The sequence below is a fragment of the Tenebrio molitor genome, chromosome 9 (assembly GCF_963966145.1).
Source record: "Tenebrio molitor chromosome 9, icTenMoli1.1, whole genome shotgun sequence".
In the NCBI taxonomy this organism is placed as follows: Eukaryota; Metazoa; Arthropoda; class Insecta; order Coleoptera; family Tenebrionidae; genus Tenebrio; species Tenebrio molitor.
This window is the reverse complement of record NC_091054.1, coordinates 4478870-4502138: the sequence shown is the minus strand read 5'-3', so window position 1 is coordinate 4502138 and position 23269 is coordinate 4478870. Positions and strand designations below refer to the sequence as shown.

The 23269-nt window shown below is 38.2% G+C and overlaps 1 protein-coding gene across 11 annotated transcripts in view; it reads right to left on the bottom strand.

The window, feature by feature from the left end:
- The window catches only part of bsk (mitogen-activated protein kinase dJNK), a 65311-nt gene that overhangs the window by 25561 nt on the left and 16481 nt on the right, over positions 1 to 23269 (bottom strand). For 2 of the 11 annotated variants that reach the window (XM_069059488.1, XM_069059489.1), the window contains exons 3-5: positions 19980 to 20757; positions 19820 to 19932; positions 19563 to 19770 (exon numbers count right to left, since the gene is read on the bottom strand). The exons of 8 other annotated variants lie outside the window; for them this stretch is intronic. In XM_069059488.1, coding sequence (XP_068915589.1) covers positions 19579 to 19770; positions 19820 to 19932; positions 19980 to 20745 — 1071 coding nt within the window. In that variant the 5' untranslated portion in view covers positions 20746 to 20757 and the 3' untranslated portion in view covers positions 19563 to 19578. Of the gene's footprint in view, positions 1 to 19562; positions 19771 to 19819; positions 19933 to 19979; positions 20758 to 23269 lie in introns of those variants that run through there. One more of the 11 variants, XM_069059490.1, reaches the window with a different exon arrangement.

The window sequence follows — 23269 nt, the reverse complement described above, 5'->3', positions numbered from 1 at the left end:
GAACCGTCACGATTATTCTCCAGATTTTTATTGCAAATTGGCTGGAATTTTCCGGGACTGATGGCACGTCACGACCCTTGAGCGGAGTTGCATCCGTGTGCATTATGCGCCGCTGCAGCGACCTCGTCGTAATGGAAAAGGGGAGCGTTTGGCAAGACTCCACAGACGGGGTCGAAGGAAAACGTGGGAAATGTCATGCGGGAAATGCATATACGTACACTCATAAACACTAGAGACAATGAACAATTGCGCTTCAAAAACTGTCCAGACAATGAGAAGTGATGCTTTGCAACTCTCATTTCGCAAATAGGAACTCTACAATTCGCCGACATCAGAATGCAGTTAGTGCGTCTGAGTCAAAGTTAAAATCTCATTATGCGATCCATTAGTAACGCACACGCCATTATTTACTTCGCTTTGGACGAAATGGGGAGTGAAAAAACAATTTTGCCCGCATCAAAAGGGGTAGAACGCGCCAGGAAAATTTTCGACAAAAAACTAACAAGGATAAATAAAAGCTTCTCCGTCCGAAGTCGAGTCTATGTTTTCGAACGTAAACTAACACAGCTCACGGTTTCAGATTCTCCGCTTCGGAATAGATTGTGAGTAAATATACGATGAAGACAGAGCAAAATACACTCAATCCGAAATAAATTGTGTCAGTCTAAAATAGAGTGGAAGCCGCGTTGTTACAACTATGGTGGATTGTTAGTTGATGCATGATGGAGGAGCTAATCGATACGACATTATCGTGCTAGTTACTGATTCCTTGTGTACACATTTATCAAAAACAATGAACGGGGGATAATGTAAATATCAATGTGACTAAGAAGTGGATCAATAAAAGCGACGGTTGTAGCATTTTGTATGAAGAAATCTTGAAACATATTTTTTGTAAACAGTGTTCTCAGAAAGTGACTTCGAAGATGATAAATTCTTTTTTAACTTCCTCAACTCTAAATGACATGTTGACACATTTTGAACAGCTACGGTATCTCGATTTTTACACACTAACCGAACTATCTGGCATTTTACCGCACGGTAGCTTATCATAAATAAAGTACTGAGACAAGATACCACCACCATTGATCCGTTCAGGTTTCAAAAATGAACATAATTTAATTGTTTTCGTCTAAAGTCTGATGGCGCCATCTTGTGGTGTAAATCGTGTCGGTACAATAGATAACTTTCTGCCATTTCATTAATCAAATGTCAGACTTTAACACGTTTTGCAAAATTATTGGTTACAATAAATTTCACATTTGAGAAAACGAGTAATAATGGGTCGTCGGCCAAAAAGATTAATACATTACTAATGCGGTAGGCATTTTACATCGCTCGGTTTTTTTAAAACACTCCCACTTCGCGGTCGTGTTTCAATCTAAAAACCTCGCGCTGTTAAATGTAGCCTACCGCATTTGTAATGTAAATAACTATTCCCGTTGAAAATTTGTTATTCTTTCGCCTGAAATCAGTTGTTCTTTCTCTGTAATTTTGTAAAAATTAAAAAAAATAAAATAAATGCTTGTCTTTATTATTTTGTTAAAAATATAGAACAGTTTATTAAAAAAAATTTCACATGGTAAGATGTGAGAATAGGCCATCGGCAAGATTTTTTTGATCTAAGGTGTCTTGGCTTTTTTTTATAAAAATGTTAGAGTCGTTATTCGCCCCAATTTACGACAATGTCAAAGAAATGATACATAAATCAACAAAAAGAAAGAAACTAATGTAACATTCATGGGAGACCTAAAGAATCTCGAATTATGAAATTCTATAAAGATATAAGTAGTCCAATTTTTACCCTTTTGCGATGACGTCATTATCTAGTAACTTTACGTATGTTTGAGCTAGGATCAGAAACAAATTTGAATTGATCATAAATAACTATTAATGTGTCAAATTTGTTGACAATTGCTTCGAAAGGTTATGTTTGTAATCAATGTAAAAGTGAAAGAAATTAAAAATTGTCAAATTGACAGGAGCATAAAATAACCTCAAAGTGACCATCAATAAATAAACATGACTTTTTTTTGTTTTTTTTTTCTTTTTCTGTCGTTTCAATAAAGAGAAAGCGAGGAAGGAAATCGTGACGTCACCTCAAAAGGGTAAAAATTGGACTATACCTACTCTGGAATTAAAACATGATTTATTTTGCGGGCAAAATACAAAAATCTCAGATTCAGTTTTTGGTAAATTTGTACAAAGTGATCAAAAAGAAAACAAATCAGAGCAGGCGTTGCAAATTACCGATCATGTCGTAGCGCAATTCTATGCAAATAAGCGTTCAGTGCATGGGCGTAGACAATTTGTGGTCTCAAATGCTACTTTATAATATATCATACCTCATGTATTTTAGACGTTGAAATTGGTATTGTTTTTTTTATTATTATAAGATAGTGGAGAAAATTTATAAAATAAACAAGAGCCAAAAGCAACATTAATTTCATTTACCAGCTTTATTGCCAAACTGATAAGCAGATTTTTCCGTGAAATGTCAAAGAAACGTCAGTTTTAAAGCAACGATAATAAGACATAAAATTTGGTAAATGTAATTTTCTCAATGATTTGAATACCGTTTGGCTCTCTATTGAATTCAATTTAATTAATTTAAAAAATGTCTTCAGTTGGATAAATTAAAATGTAACATTCGCCCCCTGTGGCATTAAAATTTTTCAGTGGCGCTCCCCTTGCTCTACCAATAGATGGAATAGAAAAGTGTAATCTATCCCAAACGATGACAATTTAGAAAGACAAATTCACGTGTCCGAAGATTTCTGTCAAAACAATCAACAATATAAATTGAAAGAATTTTATTCCACGCACTACACATTATTGTTTATAAATATGTATGTAGTTCTTTAAACACTACATTTCGTATTTTATTTTTTAATTACTAGGCACTCAACGTGTTGATTTTACATATGTTTTACCAAAAATGGTCAAACTAATTGTATTTTTCTTCTGTTTTCGTATTTCATCCCATATTGTTTATGTCGTTGAACAAACCAAATATAATATGTCAAATCTTTATAATTTAAACAATCATATTTTATCTACCATCAATAAATTATGTCAAACTTTATGAAATTTACTTAAATGTCGTAATGACATATTTTACCGCATTAGTGTAGTAAAGTGTCACGCAATTTTTGAATTTTTATTGTGACTTCGCAGGCATTAAAGTTCCAGCAGCCGCATTTGCTGCAATATCGACTCATGACTCATGAGGAAATACTTTCTTAGTTTGTTTCGTGTATTATCTTCTGCGTCTTGGCACTGCTGATAAAAGAATGACAAAATAAAAAATGTTTCCAGCCCTCTAGTTTGGTTTTATCTCAATTAATAATTATTATTTCTTAGGATAATAATTGACAGCAAATAAGACGTCTCGTTATCTCATTCTACGATACCTATATCGTAAAGAATTATTTTTTCATTTATTTTGTTTTTTATTTTTTCTACTTTGCGTTCGTACTGATGCTATTACGATACTGTTTTGCGTATCGTAATAGGAAAAGGCGTGATATAATAATAATACTAAAAACAGTGAAATTTAATTTTTTAATGTTGACAGATACTATGGTGTCGCGGCAGACCGCAGACGTGACCTTGGGTGGAATCCATCAACTTTAACGGTTTTAAATTTCAAATTTTTTTTTTTCATTGAAAAAGTGGCAAAGTAGAAAAAATACTGTATGACATCTCGTTTATAATACATGTTATCGCACTTACTCCTTTAGGGCACTCCTCGCTACGCTCGTCGTGCTCTAAACCCGTGCGTGCGATAAAATGCTTCTTATAAGACCGGTATCATAATATACTATTATATTGTGTAATGTAATGTAATAAAGATTATTATTATTTAGATAATTATTATTTATTAAATAAAAAAGTGATATTGTCTTTACAAAAATCGATTGAGTATTTTGTATAATGATATCTTTTCTATCAATATTAATTATAAAAGTCCTTTTAACCTGCCATTTCACAATAGGTACGTCACACTTCTTGTAAACGATTGCTTTAGTGAAGAAAAAAATGTCTGTAAAATGTATTTTTCGAACTAAATCAACGTTACACGGTAAGTGACTCCCTCTTGCGAGATTTATACCATTATGATATAATGAAGACAAAGCCGGATAAAAAAATCCCTCCACAGAATCAGGTTAATAAACATCAAGTAAAAATCTTTTAAAATGTCAACGGCATAAATGTATCCAATTCCATTAAATCAAAAAAGCGAATGATACATTATCTTTTTCTCAATAAGCAAGAAAAATTCTTACATCTTATACCGTCTGGAACAATCCATCCAGGCCTCAGAACTTCATTTAGAACTGCGCTCTTACAATTAGATTAAAAGCGTTTTCAGAATGATCAATTTCGTTCTGTAATAAATCCCGAAGCGAACACTGTATTCGCCTTGATCTATAAAAAGCACATCCTCTCAAAAAAAAAATCACGAATTTATTATCTTCTCCGACGCAACAGAAAGTGTAAATAAAGAATCCTGCATTCTGTACGCGTTGAATAAACACTGGTAAGGCGTCGCTCCATAAATTCCGGTAAAGGGCAAAGTGCAGTGTCTTCCTGAAGCGATTCGGGATCTCTTAATATGTATTCAACTGCCTCTACAGAGCACCAGCCCACGTCGAACCTCAAAACAACAATTTCCCTCCCGAGACCCGACCCCATTACATCAAACTTCCAAGTCACCAGAACTGCACAGATTCGTGGCCGGTTGGGCGTCCATTATGCAACACCCCTGAAAAATGATCGCGCCGCCACCCTTTCGGCGAGAAAGTTGTTGGCGAGTGTTTTTGTGTGCGACCATTTATCTCGAGCGATTAACCATCGCTGGGAACGTGGACCGGAAATCCGACGAATCACTGGGAGATCGATAGTTCCGCCCGAATTACGTCGTAAATAATCCATTCGGTGGCGCGAACGTCAGACGTTGTTCTGTCAGTGTTGGTAACCTCCTCCCTAGTAGCATTAAATTCATACCTCGACAACTTGATACATATTCGATAACGACGTAGGAGTCCTATTAGAGCCACCCCATCTTCTCTCCCTCTATCGATTATGTGTACAGAATCCGACACGGCGAGACATAAGTGTCGATTCAGGGGCGGCTTTCAGACCCGGCGCATCCACCAATTTTGATTTATTCATGGCTCGTTATGGATGCGATCCGCACTGAATGTTCGCCCATTTAATTACAGCTTGCGCGATCTAGACGCAATTAATCATCCCTGGGCATGTCGCAACATGTCGCCGATAAAATACCGTGCCCCTTTTTCATACACACACACACACCACCCCGCCTAATTAATTTCGCATTTGATGAAATAATCACTCCGCTGGAATTTTTCCCGCATCAGCTGACCAAATAATCGGGAGGGGGCGCACCGCTTGGGGAGGCACGCCTCGAGGCCACGTGTGACGCTGACAGTTCCAAGAGACTTTCGACCAACTTTCACAAATAAATTCGCCACCACGAAAAGATTTGGCCGTGCGAATTCACACCCACTTTGCTCCGAACGACCGGGGATAAATCAGCACCAACTGTAATATTTATTTCATTTCTTTGGCTCTCGAGGGAACTGTAAGGAGCACAACGATTTATTTGGAAATATGTAATTTGACAGCTGACGGAGAGAGCGAGGCTTGAAGAATTCGATGCCGTCGAAAGTTGAAAACGTGAGTTTTTGCTGCAGAGTTCGGCAAAAAGCGCAGCACGTTGGAATAAATTTCGGGGTGATTCTGGACGTGCAAGAGCAAAACAGTTTCGTCGTATTTGTTTTTTAAACCAGATGGGTTTGAGATTGTGGAGTTAATATTGCGTCAGTAGATTTCGTCTGAGAAAGAAGCTTCGAAAACCTCACTAGTTCTATTTATAAGACGTATTATCACATTCGTTCCATTAAAGCACTTCTCGCTACGCTCGTCGTGCTTTAAACACACTCATGGGATAATAATGCGTCTTATTAAACTCGCATAATAATATATTATTTTCTAGTTTGGACGCATTAATTTGATAAAAACTCAAAAATCTAATTATGAAATAATCTAGGGACTTTTCTGTGGCATGAGTTATGGTGGCATTTCTGTGAAATTTATGTCAAATGTTTTAATTGTTAACATGAGCTCGCTAGAGATGCCAGACGCCGCCGGCCAGCGTGCTATTACAGTAATACCAACGTAATACGTACTAAAAGAAAACAAAAACAGTTTCACAGAAAGTTTCTTTGTGACACTACTTTCAGTTTCACAAAGACTCACTTATGATAACAAAGTAGAAAAACCATTTTAAAGTAATAACAAAATCAAAAGTAACAAAAAACAATTGAAGTGACCTCGTTAAGAAATAAATTGTAAAAAGAAATGAAAAACAAAACAAACACGGAGAGCTTATTATAAGTATTTGTAAATACGGAGGAAGCTAATATCCAGATGTTTACAAAATTTTCTTTGCCTTTAATTTAGATATCTGTTAATTAAGGAATTAAAACTGTTTTCTACGACTGTTAAAAAAAATGTATTAGATTTCACTATTTTTAGTGCGTCGAACATCTGTTTATGGCAATAGTGAAGAAGTAAAAAACCGTTAAAAAACAGTACCATACTCAACAGTTGTTTCACGATCTTGGCTTTACAAACGCCAAATTTTAGATTTGTGTTTCGATGATGATTATTTTTCTAATTGAAGATAATTACTTACAGAAAAAATATTGGATAAAATTCATGCATAGTATCTTTTTTGACTCGTGGGATTGCCGCACTCGTCTACGGCTCGTGCAGCCGAATTTCCTTTTCATGAAAAAAGTACTACTTTATGCACTCGTTGCATAAGTTACTATTTTGATGTCACAGCTGCTTTTTTTTGTGGAAACCACGCTGTCACTAAGTTCGTAGAACTGATAACGCTGTTTTTTAACAGAATATGTAATACCTGTGCCCACACTGCTTATCTTACTAGAAGCTTTTCATAATAAGCTGAAGGTTTCTAGACCTTCCGTCAATTGTATGGGGTGTCCATTTAAATTTCCAGTCAAAGTTGGCGTTGAAGAGTCGATTGTGAACGCATCAGCTGTTCAAATCTTACCTCAGTTCTTGCGTTGTTTGTGTTTTTACACGAGTGGGGCGTTCACAATCGACTCTTCAACGCCAACTTTGCCAGGAAATTTAAATGAACACCCGTTGCATAGTTGGGATATGATGGGTATAAAACTAACAAATCTACAGCACCCTCCACAAATACATCGCAACATGAGGTACAAGATGTTTGGAATTGTGTGGCTCAAGAAGAAACTGATCACCCTATCTGATGCTTGCCTAGAGGCGTTCATGAATGGATAATATTGTGGGGTGTCTTTAGGGATTACTGATGTAACTTGTATGTACAAGTATGTGAAGCTTTCTTTAAAAATCATTTGTAATTTATTTAAATATAATTGTATGTACTCAATTTGATGAAATTATTTTTATTTCTTCTGAAAAGCAGCAATAAATTGACTCTCCATTCAAACTCCATGAAAAAGTCTGCATCAAATTCTTCCGGTTCAAAAGAACGATGACGACTCAGTATTCCCGGAAATGTGTCCATCTTGACTTTTTTACTGCAAAAGTTCTCAACTCCAACCACACTGTTTTACGACTTCGAGAGACCCAACTCCTAATTGCGCTTGACGTTTGTCTCGATGCTATCATCCACATTGTCATCAGCAAAACCTTGATGAGCTCACGTGTCAAGCGCACTCTCCCCATCCTTGCGATAATTGTGCCTTGGTGCATAAAAGGAAAAAATAACACACCACCGGACGCCGCCCCCTCCCACCCGTTCTAAAAACAGACCGTCCGACGCGACTTTAATATTCAAAAGTTTCCGAGTCGGCTGATGGGAAAAAGCGCTTCTTCTCCTGACGCCGCCGCAACTTTGGATATATTTTAACTCGCAAATTAGCGGGAGGGGGCGGCAGTTTAATTTACATTCCGGACGTGACAATTAATGGGGCTGTCACAGGCCGTGATTGCGTTTGAATTTTGACGTCGCTTTTTTCGTTTTGTTGAATTGTTCCTCATCAACAATTCCCGACCGCGCGGGCGATTAGTTTCAATGTGACAACGGCGTCTGTTGAATGAACGCAAAGACTTCTTTCTTCCCGGAGTGGCTTCGTTTTTAATGCTTTCGCTGAGTGGTCTGGATGTGTAATAAAATTTTACGTTACGTAACCGGAATGGTTGTCGACATGAAGCGGATAGTTTGGGGGAAATGCCACTTCGGAACGTTTCTCTTTCAGGTTTCTAGTTATATTATCGTGCCGACGCTGACGCAGGCCTTCTAGATGGGGTTCCTTCCAAATGGCATTGAGTATATATCACTTTTATGGCTTTATTCGCACTGATATGGAAATTTAGTGTATTTCCGGCTGAATCTTTTATATGCAGAGCTGGAGGTATTCAACTCATATTTGCCGATGGGTTCGCACCCAAACGCGCCTTTAGTTCAATTCGTCGTGGGATGCAAGAACAAACGCGAACGAATGCCGAATTACATTTACGATGCCGTAACAAATCCCTAATTAAAATTTAAAATTCGCAAGATGAAAACTCCAGAAATTAAAAACTCAAGCTTAAATATTCTGATAATATCAGACGCAAAAGCGAAAGAGAAAATGCTTGAGGATTGTGGGCGGAATGACACCATTGGATAATCTGAATGGAAATTTTTCGTGGGAGAAGACAAAAGAGTTTGGGATCGCAAAATGTGAAAACAAGGAAATGTAGTTCCATAACTAGACCTCCTAAAAATAAGTATGAAGATATTTCCGTCTAAAAGGATATAAAAATAGAAAGCAAGATATTTCCATTTAAGACTACAAAATAGAGAAAGGGGTTTAATAGCAAAGTAAGGCTCCAAGAAGGATGTGAAATTATGTTGGATATATAGCAAACAAGATCATCAAAACTTCTACAAAAAAAGAAATTTCGCTATAAAATGTGAATTGGTTAATAAATCTTTAAGGCTTCAAATTTACTTTCATTACTTTAAATATCAAATATAAACACTTTTACGAGATACGTACGTCTACGTAAAACAAAATTTTAATCGTCAAAAGTTAAATTCTTCAAGAGGTTTTGTAACTGCGACATAAAAAAATTCTTGCGATGAAACTTTATATTTATGATTAGTTTAGTGTCAATCTTGACATGCCCATTTAATTATTAATCTTGTACTGACTTATTTAAAATAAAAATTATTTTTTCAATGATCATTGGATTTTGCTCACTGAAAATAGTTAGCAGAGATGGCAATTGAATCACTAGTGAGGAAATAATATTTTCTCACTAGTGAGCAAAGTGAATGTTTTGAGAGTTTGTGGATAGAGGGCGTCAAATGTTGTAGAAAAATTATAGTCTTCTACTCGCGGGTAGTATTATACTCACTCAGATGAATTACGTCACTCGCCTTCGGCTCGTGACACAAAATCATCCTCATCATGAGTAGGAGCCATTAAACTTGTGTTGCTTCTATATTTCGTGAGTTTCACTCGCGTTTTAAACTGGGCCACTCATGCCAAAAAAAGCCCAATTTACACATGAACTCGTTAATTAAACTACTATTATTGCACAATTCAGTCAGTTCACTAAACGGCAACTTTGACAACGATTTTCAATGCAAAAAGTGCCTACTTTTTACACGATCGCAGATAAATATAAATTTAGTGTATGGAAAGTAAAAAATATAGCAAGGAAATCTAAATTAGAAATTTGTACTCAAAACAGTTCCTACTGAATTATTTTATCATTTAGAGAATTGTTTCATTAGAAATAGCTTTTGGTTAAAGTCATGTTAAAATTGCTTCCAAATTGCATTTAGTAAATGTTGTAGCCTTCATATTAAAGCCACTTTTAAACAAGTTGGGTCTGTGTATTACAAATTGGATTAAATCAGTATCAGTATAATAAGGTGGCTAAATAAACCAAATTAAAATCATTGTTAATTATTAAATCAACATTGTTTTAACCGTACAACTGGAAACTAAAACGTAAATAGAATCTGGCACTAATCTAGTTTTGATACAAGCGGAAACTGCAATATTTGCTCAATCACATTTATTGACTGAAATATGAAACGCTTACTAAAGTAACTGAGTTGCGTTTAGTTAATTATTCGGGATTGAAGGAAGTTATGTCGTGAACAGTTCAAACTGCTGTTGCATGTGGTTTACAGTGCAAACCTATTTACTTCGACCTCATTAAAAACTCAAAACTTTGGTTATTTTTAAGCCATTAGGTGGAAAGGGTGAAAAGTCGAATTTAAAAAGGTCACATTCGTTATTTCACTTCGTTCGCAACCAATTTCGTTGTTAGAATATTTAATCGAGACTACAGTGCTGTCAAAGTGTGTCAAATATCTAAAATCTCAAATGAGATCTTAATGCTTATACCAAAACCTAAGCTAAAGCAACACTGTAACTATTAGTGAAGACTTCATTAAAATTTGTTCGATAACTCTTTAGTTATAAACGGACAAGGGATGTATAGCACAAATTTTGTTGTTGTACAATTAGGTAAGATAAGGATTTGGAAAATTGTAATCATTATCAGACTGAAACTTGAAAAAAAAACGATAATAAGCTTGAAACTTATTCGACTACTATCGGGCGTTCAAATGAAATTCTGCGCTGAGTAGGCGTTGGAAAAATTAAACCGTTTAGAACAGTGTAAAGTTTGAATTTCCCGCCATTTGACACGAATGACATTTGTTTATGTTTAATCGGGACATAATTGAACATGTTTGTTTTCATCAAAGCGTGCCCTTAGATATTTGCTTCCAGAATAGGAATTGTTAAGTTATTCTATTTTTAATGTAAAACATTGCAAAAAAAGAAAAAAAAAAAGAAAGATTTTATGGCTCTAAATTTTAGGTTAGTTAATCCTCCAATTAATCTACGCTGTAAAAAAGTACAACAATTGACGGTTTCCAACGCCTGCCCAGCCCAGGATTTCATTTGAACGCACGATATAATACATTTATAGTAAAATTTCTTTCTATTTTAGATTTTCAAAACTACTCCGCATTGAAAATAGAAAAATATTCATGAAAGCAGAATATTCATTAGTGCACGATAAAATGAAAAATAAGTAAATTCGTACATCTGGCGGATAAATGGAATCTAATTAATTTTTGCTCCAATTAGCGAATTAACTATGCACCGCCATGCATACCATAAACCGGCTTAATTAACCTGTCAGAAACTTGAACCGAGTTTTTGAATAACTTCCGTCCCCTCGATACCATTTTGTATCGATCTCAATTTTTCCTTAATAAAAGCCAAGAAACAGACAGGTGTCTTTGAAATATTTCTCATTTTAAACATCTCACCGTCTACAAAACTACCGTTCCGTCGACTGTTTTATCCGCAACAGTAATAATTCTTTTGCGAAAACCAGAGACCTTTAAATAAACCCACCCATAAATTACCGAAATCTCTGACGTTTCTCCGACAGGATTATGTTATTAAAAATTCCATCGAATTCGTGCAAAATTCGAATCCTTTAGAGATTCCCGATAGGAGGTGCAATTACACCTCGCAACGAAGCCATTGTGTTGTCACGTCCGATTTACACGAAAGAAAAAAGAAAGAAATTCTCAAAGGGTATTCCGAGTGTTGTGTTTGTGCGAATCGGGGATGCATTTCACGACGGGGCGCGTGTCGAGGGCAATTCACCCGCATAAAGGTTGCCGTACACCTCGCCGTAATTAATGGAAATCGGAACCCCACAAGGGGGAGTTCGGTGACCGGAGAGTTTTCACAACCAGTGGCGTAACTGGGAACTGGCTGGTTGTTGGACAAATTCCAATTAAATCTTCCGTGATCGTGACACAATACATGTTCTATAAATCGCGCTGGGAGTCTCTGCATCCATCTGAAAGGACCAAATATGTCCCGGGGAGCCTTTGATCTGTACATTAAAATATCAAAGACGCTTGGCAAATGTGTGAAGCCAGACGAAGAAATAAAAATTGCAAGACGAAAACATACAAAAATATTTACCAACAATAAGAATCTTGTTTACTGTATTATCAAAATTGAAGAACATCCCGTGGTTCTCAATTTTCGCACGACGAAGCATTGATGATGAAAGTGATAAATGGTTCAAAAAGAAACAAAATAAGTATTACAGAAACATTAAAATAAAGAGTATTAAAAAAATGTAGTCAAGTGACCTGGTATAGGTGTTGGATTTTCTCATGGGCTATGAGTTATATTTGCACAAACGGCGAATATTGGTTTCAAGTAGGCGCTACAAATCATCAATCGTTAGGTTAGTGTCGTCTTTCTCTCGTCTCATTTAAGTAATCGACGTTTTCAGTTTTCATTTACAGATTTTTCACTGGCCCAGATACTTTCAAGGTCACAGCCCATGAAAGAATACAATACCTCTACTTTGTCTTGTTAACGTATGGCCTAGCTTCCTCAGTTGTCAAAATTCATCAAACAACAAGCTGTGGTGAAAGTTTATGGCATAAAACGGCCGACGCTAAAACTAACCAACGAGACTTTTTCTGGTGCTTCTTACTTTAAATTAATGACTTAATTTACAATGAAACGACGCTTCAAGTGCGGTTAGTATCAAAGCACACCAACTAAAAAGCGACGTGAGTTGGTAAAAGAGGGACAAAACCACGGCCTGCTTGCCCACAATTTTTTTGAACGCTCGTTACTTCAGCACCGTTATCACAATACTAAATTCATTAACGTCTTGGAACTTGGGTGACTACGGCGAGAAATATAATTGAATTTTCCTGTAGTCTTTTGCTTCTGCGTGGGGTCAATAAATGTTGAAGCAGTCTAGTAGAAGTAAACATCAAACTCAAAACAATTAGTCCGACAAGTTCGTAAGATAGGGAAAGCTTTACCTCAAAACATGCTGTCAACGTGGTGAAAAGTTTGCCCTTAAGTTGACAGATCATTATCAACAATCGTAGTTGTATTAAAGCGTCTCAAAATTAGTAGCTAGTTAGGAGAATCAGTAGGTTTTTAATTTTTCGTGAATATACATTTTTAGGCACCCGTAATGAAAACGGTAATTTTACGTACTCACAAACGGACGAAAAGTAACTCTTTTTCGGACGCTGACCGTGGCGCCATCTGTTGGCCTTTTTAGTAAGTTAGCAACGAAACCGACAAAACCGATAATTGTCCTGTTACCATAAATTATCTAAATTAGTAATTGTACTGCAAATAGTAAATTTCTAGTTTTGTTGACAAGCTTATAACAAATATCTACTATAAAAAAAATTGTTACTATGTATTAATAAATCTATCTATTTGAAAAAGGTAGATACAAAATAAATTTGTAATTTTTGCAATAATGTCTTTTGATTTGTTTAATGTGCACCTTTGCCAAAAAGTGCCTTTTGTCCTCGCCTGTTTTCAAGCCTCGGCTGCGCCTCGCCCAGAAAACTCAGACTCGGATGAAAAAGATCCACTGAAAATGGATCATGTGACATATGAATTAAATCCTCTTTGGTATTTCAATATCAAAATGTAACTCTTTCATCATTTTAGTCGATTATCAAGTGATTTCTTACTCCAATTCTTTTACATTTCCTTAACTGCGATTTTTTTGTATTTTTGTACTGACGTTTACAGATCCAAATCTATGTTATTTGTGGTTGTCTATTATACAATTTTTTCTGTAGCACTAATTAGGTATGCGGCACAAAAGACGCCCCTGTGCATATTTAGGATTCCGGCACCTGTGTTTGATTTATGGGGTTGTTAATAAACCCGAAATGAGAACTCGTCATGATGTTTGGCAGTGTTTATGATGGCAATAGGCTTTCCAAAACACGTGAGGCATCATAACCTCGCCGCCCCCGCGCTTCGCCCAGACTCTTTGTTTCTAAGTGATTTTTTCTCCGGCATGCCCGACTGTCCCGGCGCCTCCGCCAATTCTTCGTTGTCGCTTCGCCACCGAATCGCGTAGTGTGATGTTGCCTTCATCCCACGCCGCTCCACGAGGGGTTCCGGTTCACTAACCGGGAAAGGAGAGCACGCAAGCGCCACCCAGTGGTCGATATCGTCGGACCCCACCAGTTCCGGCACACACAACTGACGATAAAACGGCCTCTCGCCTAAATTGGGGAAATTGCAATCGTTGTTTACACCACCTCTTACGTAAGTGCACGAGGGCGGTTATCTCCCCGCTGTGGGTCAGCGAGACGGGGCGGCTTATCGGCCGCCGGCGGCGGCTGGCCACAGCGCGTTTTTTTCGCGGAGATTCCATCGATTGATCCGGCAAATCTGACAGGACTTTGTTCGTGTTCCGGCATTCGATCTATTAAGCGCCGTCATTTTTCCTCCGGCTCTCCGTCCTGGCACCCTCCGGAGCATCGAGAAGACGTCTTTAATTTTATTAAAGTTCTGCTCCGTCTCAGTTAAGCTTAATGAAATGCCGCCACTTGTATTCATTACGAAGGATGCCAAAAATAATCTCGAGTCTAAGGTGATTCCGGGCCCGGACTCTCTTCTCCTTAAACATTTCAATTAGCAGGTTCGCCAGGTTGTCGCTTCGTCGAAAAAAATCGCGTTGCTTGGAGACGCGACTTCTGAGGTGTTTGCTTAACGACACTCTGCCTCTGTCGAGGACAACACTCGAAATTCCAGATACCGCAATACGTCCTCCGGGGGTTGTGCAAAACGGGGTGGCTGCTTTTATCGACTGCCGCCGAGGCCCTCGCTCGCTATTAAAAACGACGCGATTTACCTAAACTAACCGCAAATCATAGATTTCCGACGGAAAAACTCAAACGATTCGTCACAATAAATAAGGAAAATAAAAGAGACATTATGCGTTTGGAAATCATGATAAAACCGAAAAAATTGTAATATATGCAAATAATGTGGTAAAACTACAACAAAATTAATTTGGAATTGAAAAATCATCTGGTCTCACGCGATGCGAGCATGGCACCGGTCGAAATTTTCGGATTCTTGCATAATTCTCTAATAAATACGCAAAACGAATCTGTCTATTTATTCGCAATTCGCGATACGGCAGCCAAATTTTATTTCTGTTTCGTTTGGCGCAAACGGAAAAATTCTGGGGCTTTCTATCTCGGGTTATTCAGACCGCATCGAAAGTTCTCGATCAACCGACAATAAAAACCCATTCAAAAACTGCATCCGTCATATTCGCCAACATTTAAAAATACCAGCAAAAAAAAAACCAGGACCGAACGTAGAACGTGGAGTTATAACGGACGGGTTAAAAAAATTACAACTGCTGCAACACCAAGCTGCAAACTCAATTCTAGCTTTCATTAAATGCATAATTTGTTTCATATCTACAAACTGCGTAAATATTGTTCGTTATTGTGCCAATTTCGATTAAATATTTACATACGAATGCAGAGTTGGGAGGATTTCATCAAATGTAATTGCATCGCTGTCAACAATATAAAGTAAACAAACACAAATCTCTGATGTGAACTACATTTGGACAATTAAAACATTGCGAGTGACCAGGCCAATTCTCGTAATTTATCGTTTAATTAATAAACAAAAAACAATTGCTTATTGTCAGTTAGAGACGGAAAGATGCAAATTGAGTTAATTAAAATAAATGAAATTTTAATCTTGACGTTCCAAACTAGGGAGAAGATTAACCGGTGCAGTTTGAATAATTCATACAAGATAAATCAGTCATTATTTTGCATCTGTTGAGTTTGAGTTTTTTTGTAAAAGACCAAAAACTGTGAAGTGTGTATCTAAATAAAATCATTGTAAGAAAAAAACTGGTGCAAAAGTTATTTCCCAACAGCTAACGTGAGTTCATCAACAAAGAACTGGACAACACACGGTGCCATTCGTTAGTCTTAATTTGAAAAACATAGTTGTCTTGGAACAAATACGTTTCTGTAAATGTGTTTTTTTAAATTTGGCGTCGAAGTTGGCGTTGAAGAGTCGATTGTGAATGAACCACTCGTCTTAAAAACACTGATTTTTTAAATGGCTGGTTAAAAACACAAACGATGCAAAAAGTGAGATTAGATTTAAACAGCTGATCAGAGTTGTAATCCGGTGGTGCGTTCACAAATGACTCTTCAAGGTCAATTTCGACGGCAAATTTAAAAAAAAAGCACCCGTTATATTGTGTCTATGAAAACAAGTGTATTATGATTTGGGATGCTGATAATGGTGGAAGAAAAGTTTTGAAAGAGTTGAGAGAAAACTGTGAAAACAACAACACTTTGATGTCCCACAAGGACATGTGATCACTTCAGGAGGCCGACTTACAGGAAAAAGATAAAAAGTACAGTTCTACTCTAGATTTATTTGAAGAACAAAGAAAAGATGAAAACGTGACATCGAGAGAATGACCACTATTACCAAAGCGATCAGTTTGATAAACGCTTTTTTTTGTTCTCCTGTGTGAGCGGATTTTGATAAATGTCACAACTTGTCAAAACGAAACGTCAAACTAATTTTAAAGATTTTAAACGATTTGGAGCCTTTCTTTAAGGGGCTCGTCGAACAAAAAAACGTTGTATTCAACTCGTTCGTGTGCAAATTGGGCTTTTTGGCACTCAAATAAACTACTATTTTTTATCTCAAGAAATACTAAAATACAGGGTGAGTCGGGAGAAACGGCCGAAACTCCATGAGCGTATTTACACGTGAAAATAATGTTAAAAAAAACTCATGTTCTTATTCGATTTTCATTTGTTTTCAAATTATAGCGTAAAACAAATAAACAAAATTGCAAACATTGTCTTAATAAACACGTTCTTTTATTAAATATTCAAAAATAGTACACTTGACCTCTAAACATTTTCTGCTTCGTTGCTCTACTAATTGCTTTATGCCTTTCTTGGCTATAGTATTTTTAATACGTCAAATTAGTGCTTCCCCAGTGTTCATTTGTAATTTGTACACTTCATTTTTCAACCAGCCAAATGTTTTTTAACCTCAAACATGGCATACTCTGATTACAAAATGCTCTGAATACGAAAACAAGCGAATACAAGTGATACAATTAAAACGCTGGATAAAATTTTCAATTACGCTATAACTTGAAAACAAATGAAAATCGGACAAGAACATAAAATATGATTTTTTTTAACATTATTTTCACTTGTAAATACACTCATGGAGTTTCGGCCGTTCCTCCCGACTCACCCTGTATGTATAAAGCAGAATGCGCACAATTTCCAAAGCGATTATTATTAAAGAGAGCGACATCTTAATAAAAAAAAAAACTATAATTTGTATTTTTATCGTTTTCTTTTTTGCCTTGAAATAAATCATTTATTGATAAAATGAAAAGCTGTAAGATGTTATAGCGTGTGGCACTTAAGATGAAGACATTCTGATATGTTTGTTATTTTGAGAAGTAGAAATTTGATTGAAATTTTTTGCAGTCGTAGAATTTCAAGAGCCGCATCTTCTGAGGTACTAAACTCGATTGTAAGTTGTAAACTGGGCCGCCTGCAACCTTGCAAGTAGAGCCAATTCACAATATGTATTTTGCTTCACGATAAAAATATCTAAACTATTAAAAAATTGTCAGGAAAGAGTTAAACTTTGGTAATCTTCGGTTGAAGAACTAAACGAATTAATTATAGAAACATGTTACGTTTTACGCATCTGTGAAAACTGTCATTTGTTTTTGATTGATTGCTAAAAAACAATCACGTAACGGCAAAAAAATTACCGTGCTTTTCTTTTCAATGTCCGAGTTAGAGTTTTCTGGCCGAGGCGCAGCCGAGGCATGAAACAGGCGAAGAGAAAAGGCACTTTTTAGCAGAGGTGCATATTAATTTTTTTAGGCGACCTCACAAACTACAAAGCAAAAGACTTTTTGTATCTACATTTTACAAATATGTAGATAAATTTATTAATACATATTAACCAATCTTCTTTATAGAATTTTTTATCAGCTTGCCGACAAAACGAGAAATTTTTGCAATACAGTTACTTATTTACGGTGACAGGACAATTATCGGTTTTGTCAGTTTCGTTGTTAACTTACCAATCAGACCAACAGATGGCAGCACGGTTCGGCGTCCGAAAAAGAATTACTTTTTGTCCGCTTTTGAGAACGTAAAATTATCGTTTTCATTAAAAGTTTTTGTTTAGCTTTTTATTGGTACATGCATTGTGCACTCATTATGATGTTGTTTTTTTTCTCTAAATCACTGAATGTACTTACTTAAAAAACCTAACGTAGAAAAAATGCCTGAATTGCTTAGGTATTTATCCTAAGAAAAATATTTGAAAAAAAAAATAAATCTGACTGCAATTTTAAGTTAATTTTTTTATTAATATCCTTAGGAATACCAAAAACAAAGGAAAAATGATTGGTACTGCAAAAATTTCAATTTCACACCAGATGATTATGACAAAAACCGTTCTTTAACTAAATATGTATTAAAAAAGCTGTTCTAAATTTAGTTTTATTCTAATGCGATTAAAACCGTAACTTTTACTATACTCAATTCCTCTCCGTGTGTGGTAGTAATCTTGGAACATTAATATGTACAACGCAGATAACTTGCTCTGTAATTTTCTATCCAATATTCTTGACAGAAAAAATAATTACGGCCGTTTGTTTACGTTACATTCAAATTTCGTAAGTCACCGGTCCAGAAAGCTGATTTCACGTCCACATTATTACTTTCTCCATCACTCAAACCTTCACTAGTCCAGTAACAACGCCAGACAATCTCTCTTCCTTTGAAAAATCCACGCGTGCTCAAACCGAATTTGTTCACAATTTCCTCCTAGTCACTTCTCACCATAAATTATGATTCGGAAATCAAGAAAAATTACTCCCCAAATGATTTTTAACGACGCTTCGCCCCTATCCCTCACGCCTAACCCTTACAAACAACGCAAACCTGTTTCGACTTCATCCTTAAATTTACACTTTGTCGGGAGAAAAAAACATCCGCTCCACACATTACCACTCCGCCGACGTACCTGCCTGATTAAACCCACCCCTGCACTCTGTCCCTGACTCACTCCGCACACCCTTCCGATCGTCGTCCGAAAATAAACCCGGCCCCGTCTTAGATAATCGCTTTCTTCGAAACGCAATTATCTAAATATAAAACCTCCGAATCTTGCACGACTAATTTGTCACACGACAACCGTATCATCCCACTTGGCTTAGATCTAGACGCAGACACACATGTAGACCCAAAACCCCGAATTAATCTCCCTTTTAGCCGTGGACCAAGCTACGTCGACCTGCGATTTTAACGAGATTAAGCTTCGCCTGCACGAGACGTCATATTAGATGCGCGTCATGTTCCGACGCGGCTCTTTAACATGCAAATATTCGAATTAGACAGGCCCCTGCACCTAACTATAAATTACTTAAAACTCAAGAGGATCAAGTTTTTTCTCCTTGCCACGTCACGAACTGGAAGCCGCTTTTAATTTAGTTAATGCATCATTCATAATTAACTGGAGTCGGGAATCTGAGGAGTCGGTAATTGATATTGTGTGTTTTGACGGGGGTGCGTTCAACTCTCATTTTTCCTTGACAACTTTATTGATTCACTTGTTTCAACAATTCCATCAGTCTTTCGGCGATATAAAAACGGCTGAGCTTTTCTTTGGAATCGACGCACTCCTCCACCAATCTGAACAGCTCGTCGTGATTTGCCGTGACCCACGGGGGCGGCGAGTGGAGGAGGCCGTTCGCCATCATAGGCCAAGGAGCTCTGCGACTCAACAACAACTAGAACAAAAACAATTAGTCGGGCAGGACTGGAAAGCTCGAGACTCACTCGGCACACGGCGTAAACGTTGTGGTCGCTGACAGAGCCTCGGCATACTTGCGCCTCGTCGTATACGAAATCCTCCTCGGCGAAATATTCGCTATAATGAACCGTCTTATTATCTAAAAGTTCAGAGATGAAATAATGCCGACTCCTCTGGTCCGCCTACAACCTGCGAGCTTTTGTTTCAGAATTACGTTTTCCAAATCGATAAAGTACAAATTGAAATCATCGTCGACTGCGATGTTATCAGGTGATATATCTGTCAAATACACTCTGAAATCGTTGTGTTTGTGCGTGAAAGCGACCGCAGCTTCCAACAACTGCAAAGCCAAAAAAGCTCGCTCGTGCCAGGGTGAGCTTTCGAAGTGATTGAGTGACAGACCGCAGTATTGTTCGGCTATGACAAAACCGCAAGCTCCGTACAGGTGGGGCACCGGCCAACTCCCATTTTCCAGAATGTGGAGCATCAAAGGTTCAGGGTTCACCTGCAGGATGGTCCAGATCTGCTCCAGGTCGAAACGTCGCCTGGCGCTCGTCAAAAAACTCACGCCAACCTCGCGATCACAAGTTTTTAAACTGTTTACACCGGCACTGTCCATTGATCGCAAAACAATGTCCTCGCTGACCGCCGTTGTCCTCTCGATTCTGTCCAACTCGTCCTGGTGTCCCAATTTTTTTAGCACCACTCGCACCCCGTCGTATTCACCGAAATACACATTTTTCACGCTGAACAAATTATAAAACAAATCAGAGAAACTCCTGTATCGCAGACTGATCCTTTCATCTTCCACGTCTCTGCATAAGTCAGTTCCGTAGCAGAAGGGACACTTCCTCGAATCGCACAAAGTGGAAACCGGTCTTTGCGTCAAAATCCCGATGTAAATTCCCGCTATTGTGGACGCTATCAGAAAGACCAGTCCACAATTATTCATCCTCGAGGACAACTAAAAATCGGAAACACCACCATTACAATCTATTGATTTTTGGGCCCCTCAGGAGCACCCATAAATCTTCGCGAGACGTTTCACCGACTTGTTAGGATTCGCGTAAATCTCCCCAAAGAGCAGAAAGTTTTCGTTATATTTAAAAAAAACCAAAGAGATTCCGGCGATGCTCTGAAAGGATTCTTGGAACAAACGCTCCAGACCGGAGGGAGAATCCTTACGTTTCTTTTAATCATCTTATTGAATGGGAAAGATTTGCCGTCGATGCGGACGTATCGATCTCCTCCCCCCTTCGAAAGCTTCGACAACTTCTCCGGAACTTTGCGAATAAAAATAGTTCCGGGATCTTACAGGTGATACGCAAGTTGTGAGCCAGTAACAATTAACAGAAGAATGGGGTCAGGCGAGTACCTTTTCCGATCTTTTCGTCTTGATTAATGTGGCGCTTGTGTTTCTGGTAATTAATAGAATTCCTCCGGCGTTCCAAACAACTGTTGCGATAAATTTAACAAACGAGTCAAACTGACCTCCAACACGTCGGTAAGGTGAGGCGAACACGAGTGCAAGAGAAAGGCGTGGGGCTAATGATTTATACCACTTGCCAGTTAATTTCCAAGCAAGAAGTCCAAAAAACTTGTGCACACCAACTCTCCAAATCCAACTGGAGATGAGGGCACGATCTGTCTTCTCTCTCGCCCATCAATTGGCGCCATTAATCATTCGATGACTACCGTTGTTGCAGTGTCATTATAATTAATGATGTCAATTAATCTTGACAGACATGTGGCTTATCCCATTTAAATTATTTCCATTTAATAAAATTGCATCAATAGTTGCTCGCTGCGGGACGTGGTGCAACGACTGAGACGTCCAACTTGGCATTTGTAGCGTTACGAAACGCCACAATGGCGATTGGCCGGAGTAGGAGGCCACGAGGTCCTACTTATGCTCGCGGGGCTAATAGATCGCAGTTCGAAGACCCGGAACTAGCAGTTAACGCACGGCATTTGGCAACGCGACGCGCCCACCCTGCCTTCAAGTTTTTTACGTCGCTCATTCCGGAAGCGGAAAGTTTCAATTTAGAGTCATTTGTGCCAGCCACCACGGGGGGGCTGGAAGAACACATGTTACCCCCGCAAATGTCAGGCTGAGGTGGCCTCACGCCTCTAGGTTGGCGAGCTGCAACCTATCTTTCAGAACCCCACTTTCACTTTCTCTTTCTCTTCACTTTCTCTTCTTCTCTTCTCAGCGATAGGTGACCGTACGGCAATGTTGGGTCCCTTTTCCTCTTTAGTAACTTGCCGGAAAGTCATCTCCTTCTTTTCAACCCCATCTTTCTTCCTGTCCTTTTTTTGACCTGCGAGTTACGGCAATTAACATCAGGATAGACGTGCACGACTTACCGACACAATACCGTCCAAAATCTGAATTCTCCCGCTCGGTATAATTTCGAGGTAAACAAACCGACGCCATGACGGTCCACCTGTCATGACACGCGCACGTGTAGTACCACCGGAAATGCACATTTTTGATTGCGCAGTACCACGCAAGCGCAGCCCGCCTTATAGCACAACTGAATAAGGTCGAGAATCGCGCGCGTGACGATTTTCGCGATTTATGGGACTGCGGTACCGAGATTAAAAATGCGGAAGTCGGACACTTCGTCGAGAGCCGTCGAAGCGACGCCAGCGAAGCGCCTTTTAGAGTTCGTGGTCGAGTGACCCCTCGCACTATAGAGGTAATTATCGTTCAATTTTGAATTCATTTCACTAAGACCATGTATTAGGGGTGGTTCGATCCAGTTTAGAGTCAATCCCGTTTGGATGAATTGATCCAGTACCGTATCGCAACTTTAGAGTACCGAAAATTTTTGAGTAAAGGAGTGCCGGAAGGACTTCGATTTAGCGCCAAGAACCCCCTTTTTCGCTGAAAGGTAATTACCGAATCTTCCGATTTTCACAACACTAACGACAATTCGTTAGGGGTCGTTCGCAGGGCGATTCGTAGCCAGGTCGTTCGCAGGGCGATTCGTAGCCAGATCGTTCGCAGGGCGATTCGTAGCCAGATCGTTCGCAGGGCGATTCGTAGCCAGATCGTTCGCAGAGGCGACCATTTTGGAGAACATCGTTCGCAGAGGCGATCGTTTATTTTGAGCACCGTATCGCCAAGGTCACACCGCAAGTCAAAAGGACGCTATTCGAGGAGACAACAGACCCGTCATAAAGCTAAGTCGCCATATTTTTTTACCGCGGCATTGCAAAATTTAGGAACGCCTCGAATTTCTCGCTTCTCGCTTTCATAATTTTTGTATGTTCACTAAATTTTTTTGAAACTTTGCAAATGTTTAGAATTTTTTTGTAAGAACCTTTTCATTCAATCTCCAGTGTCAACTTAAAGAAATTTCAGTCAAATTTAACGTTTCGGAACTTCACCGATTTAAACTTTCCTATCAGGATCAATTTTAATTTTTTTGTCAAGGTGACACCCCAATCTTGACCTTGGGTTTCATTAA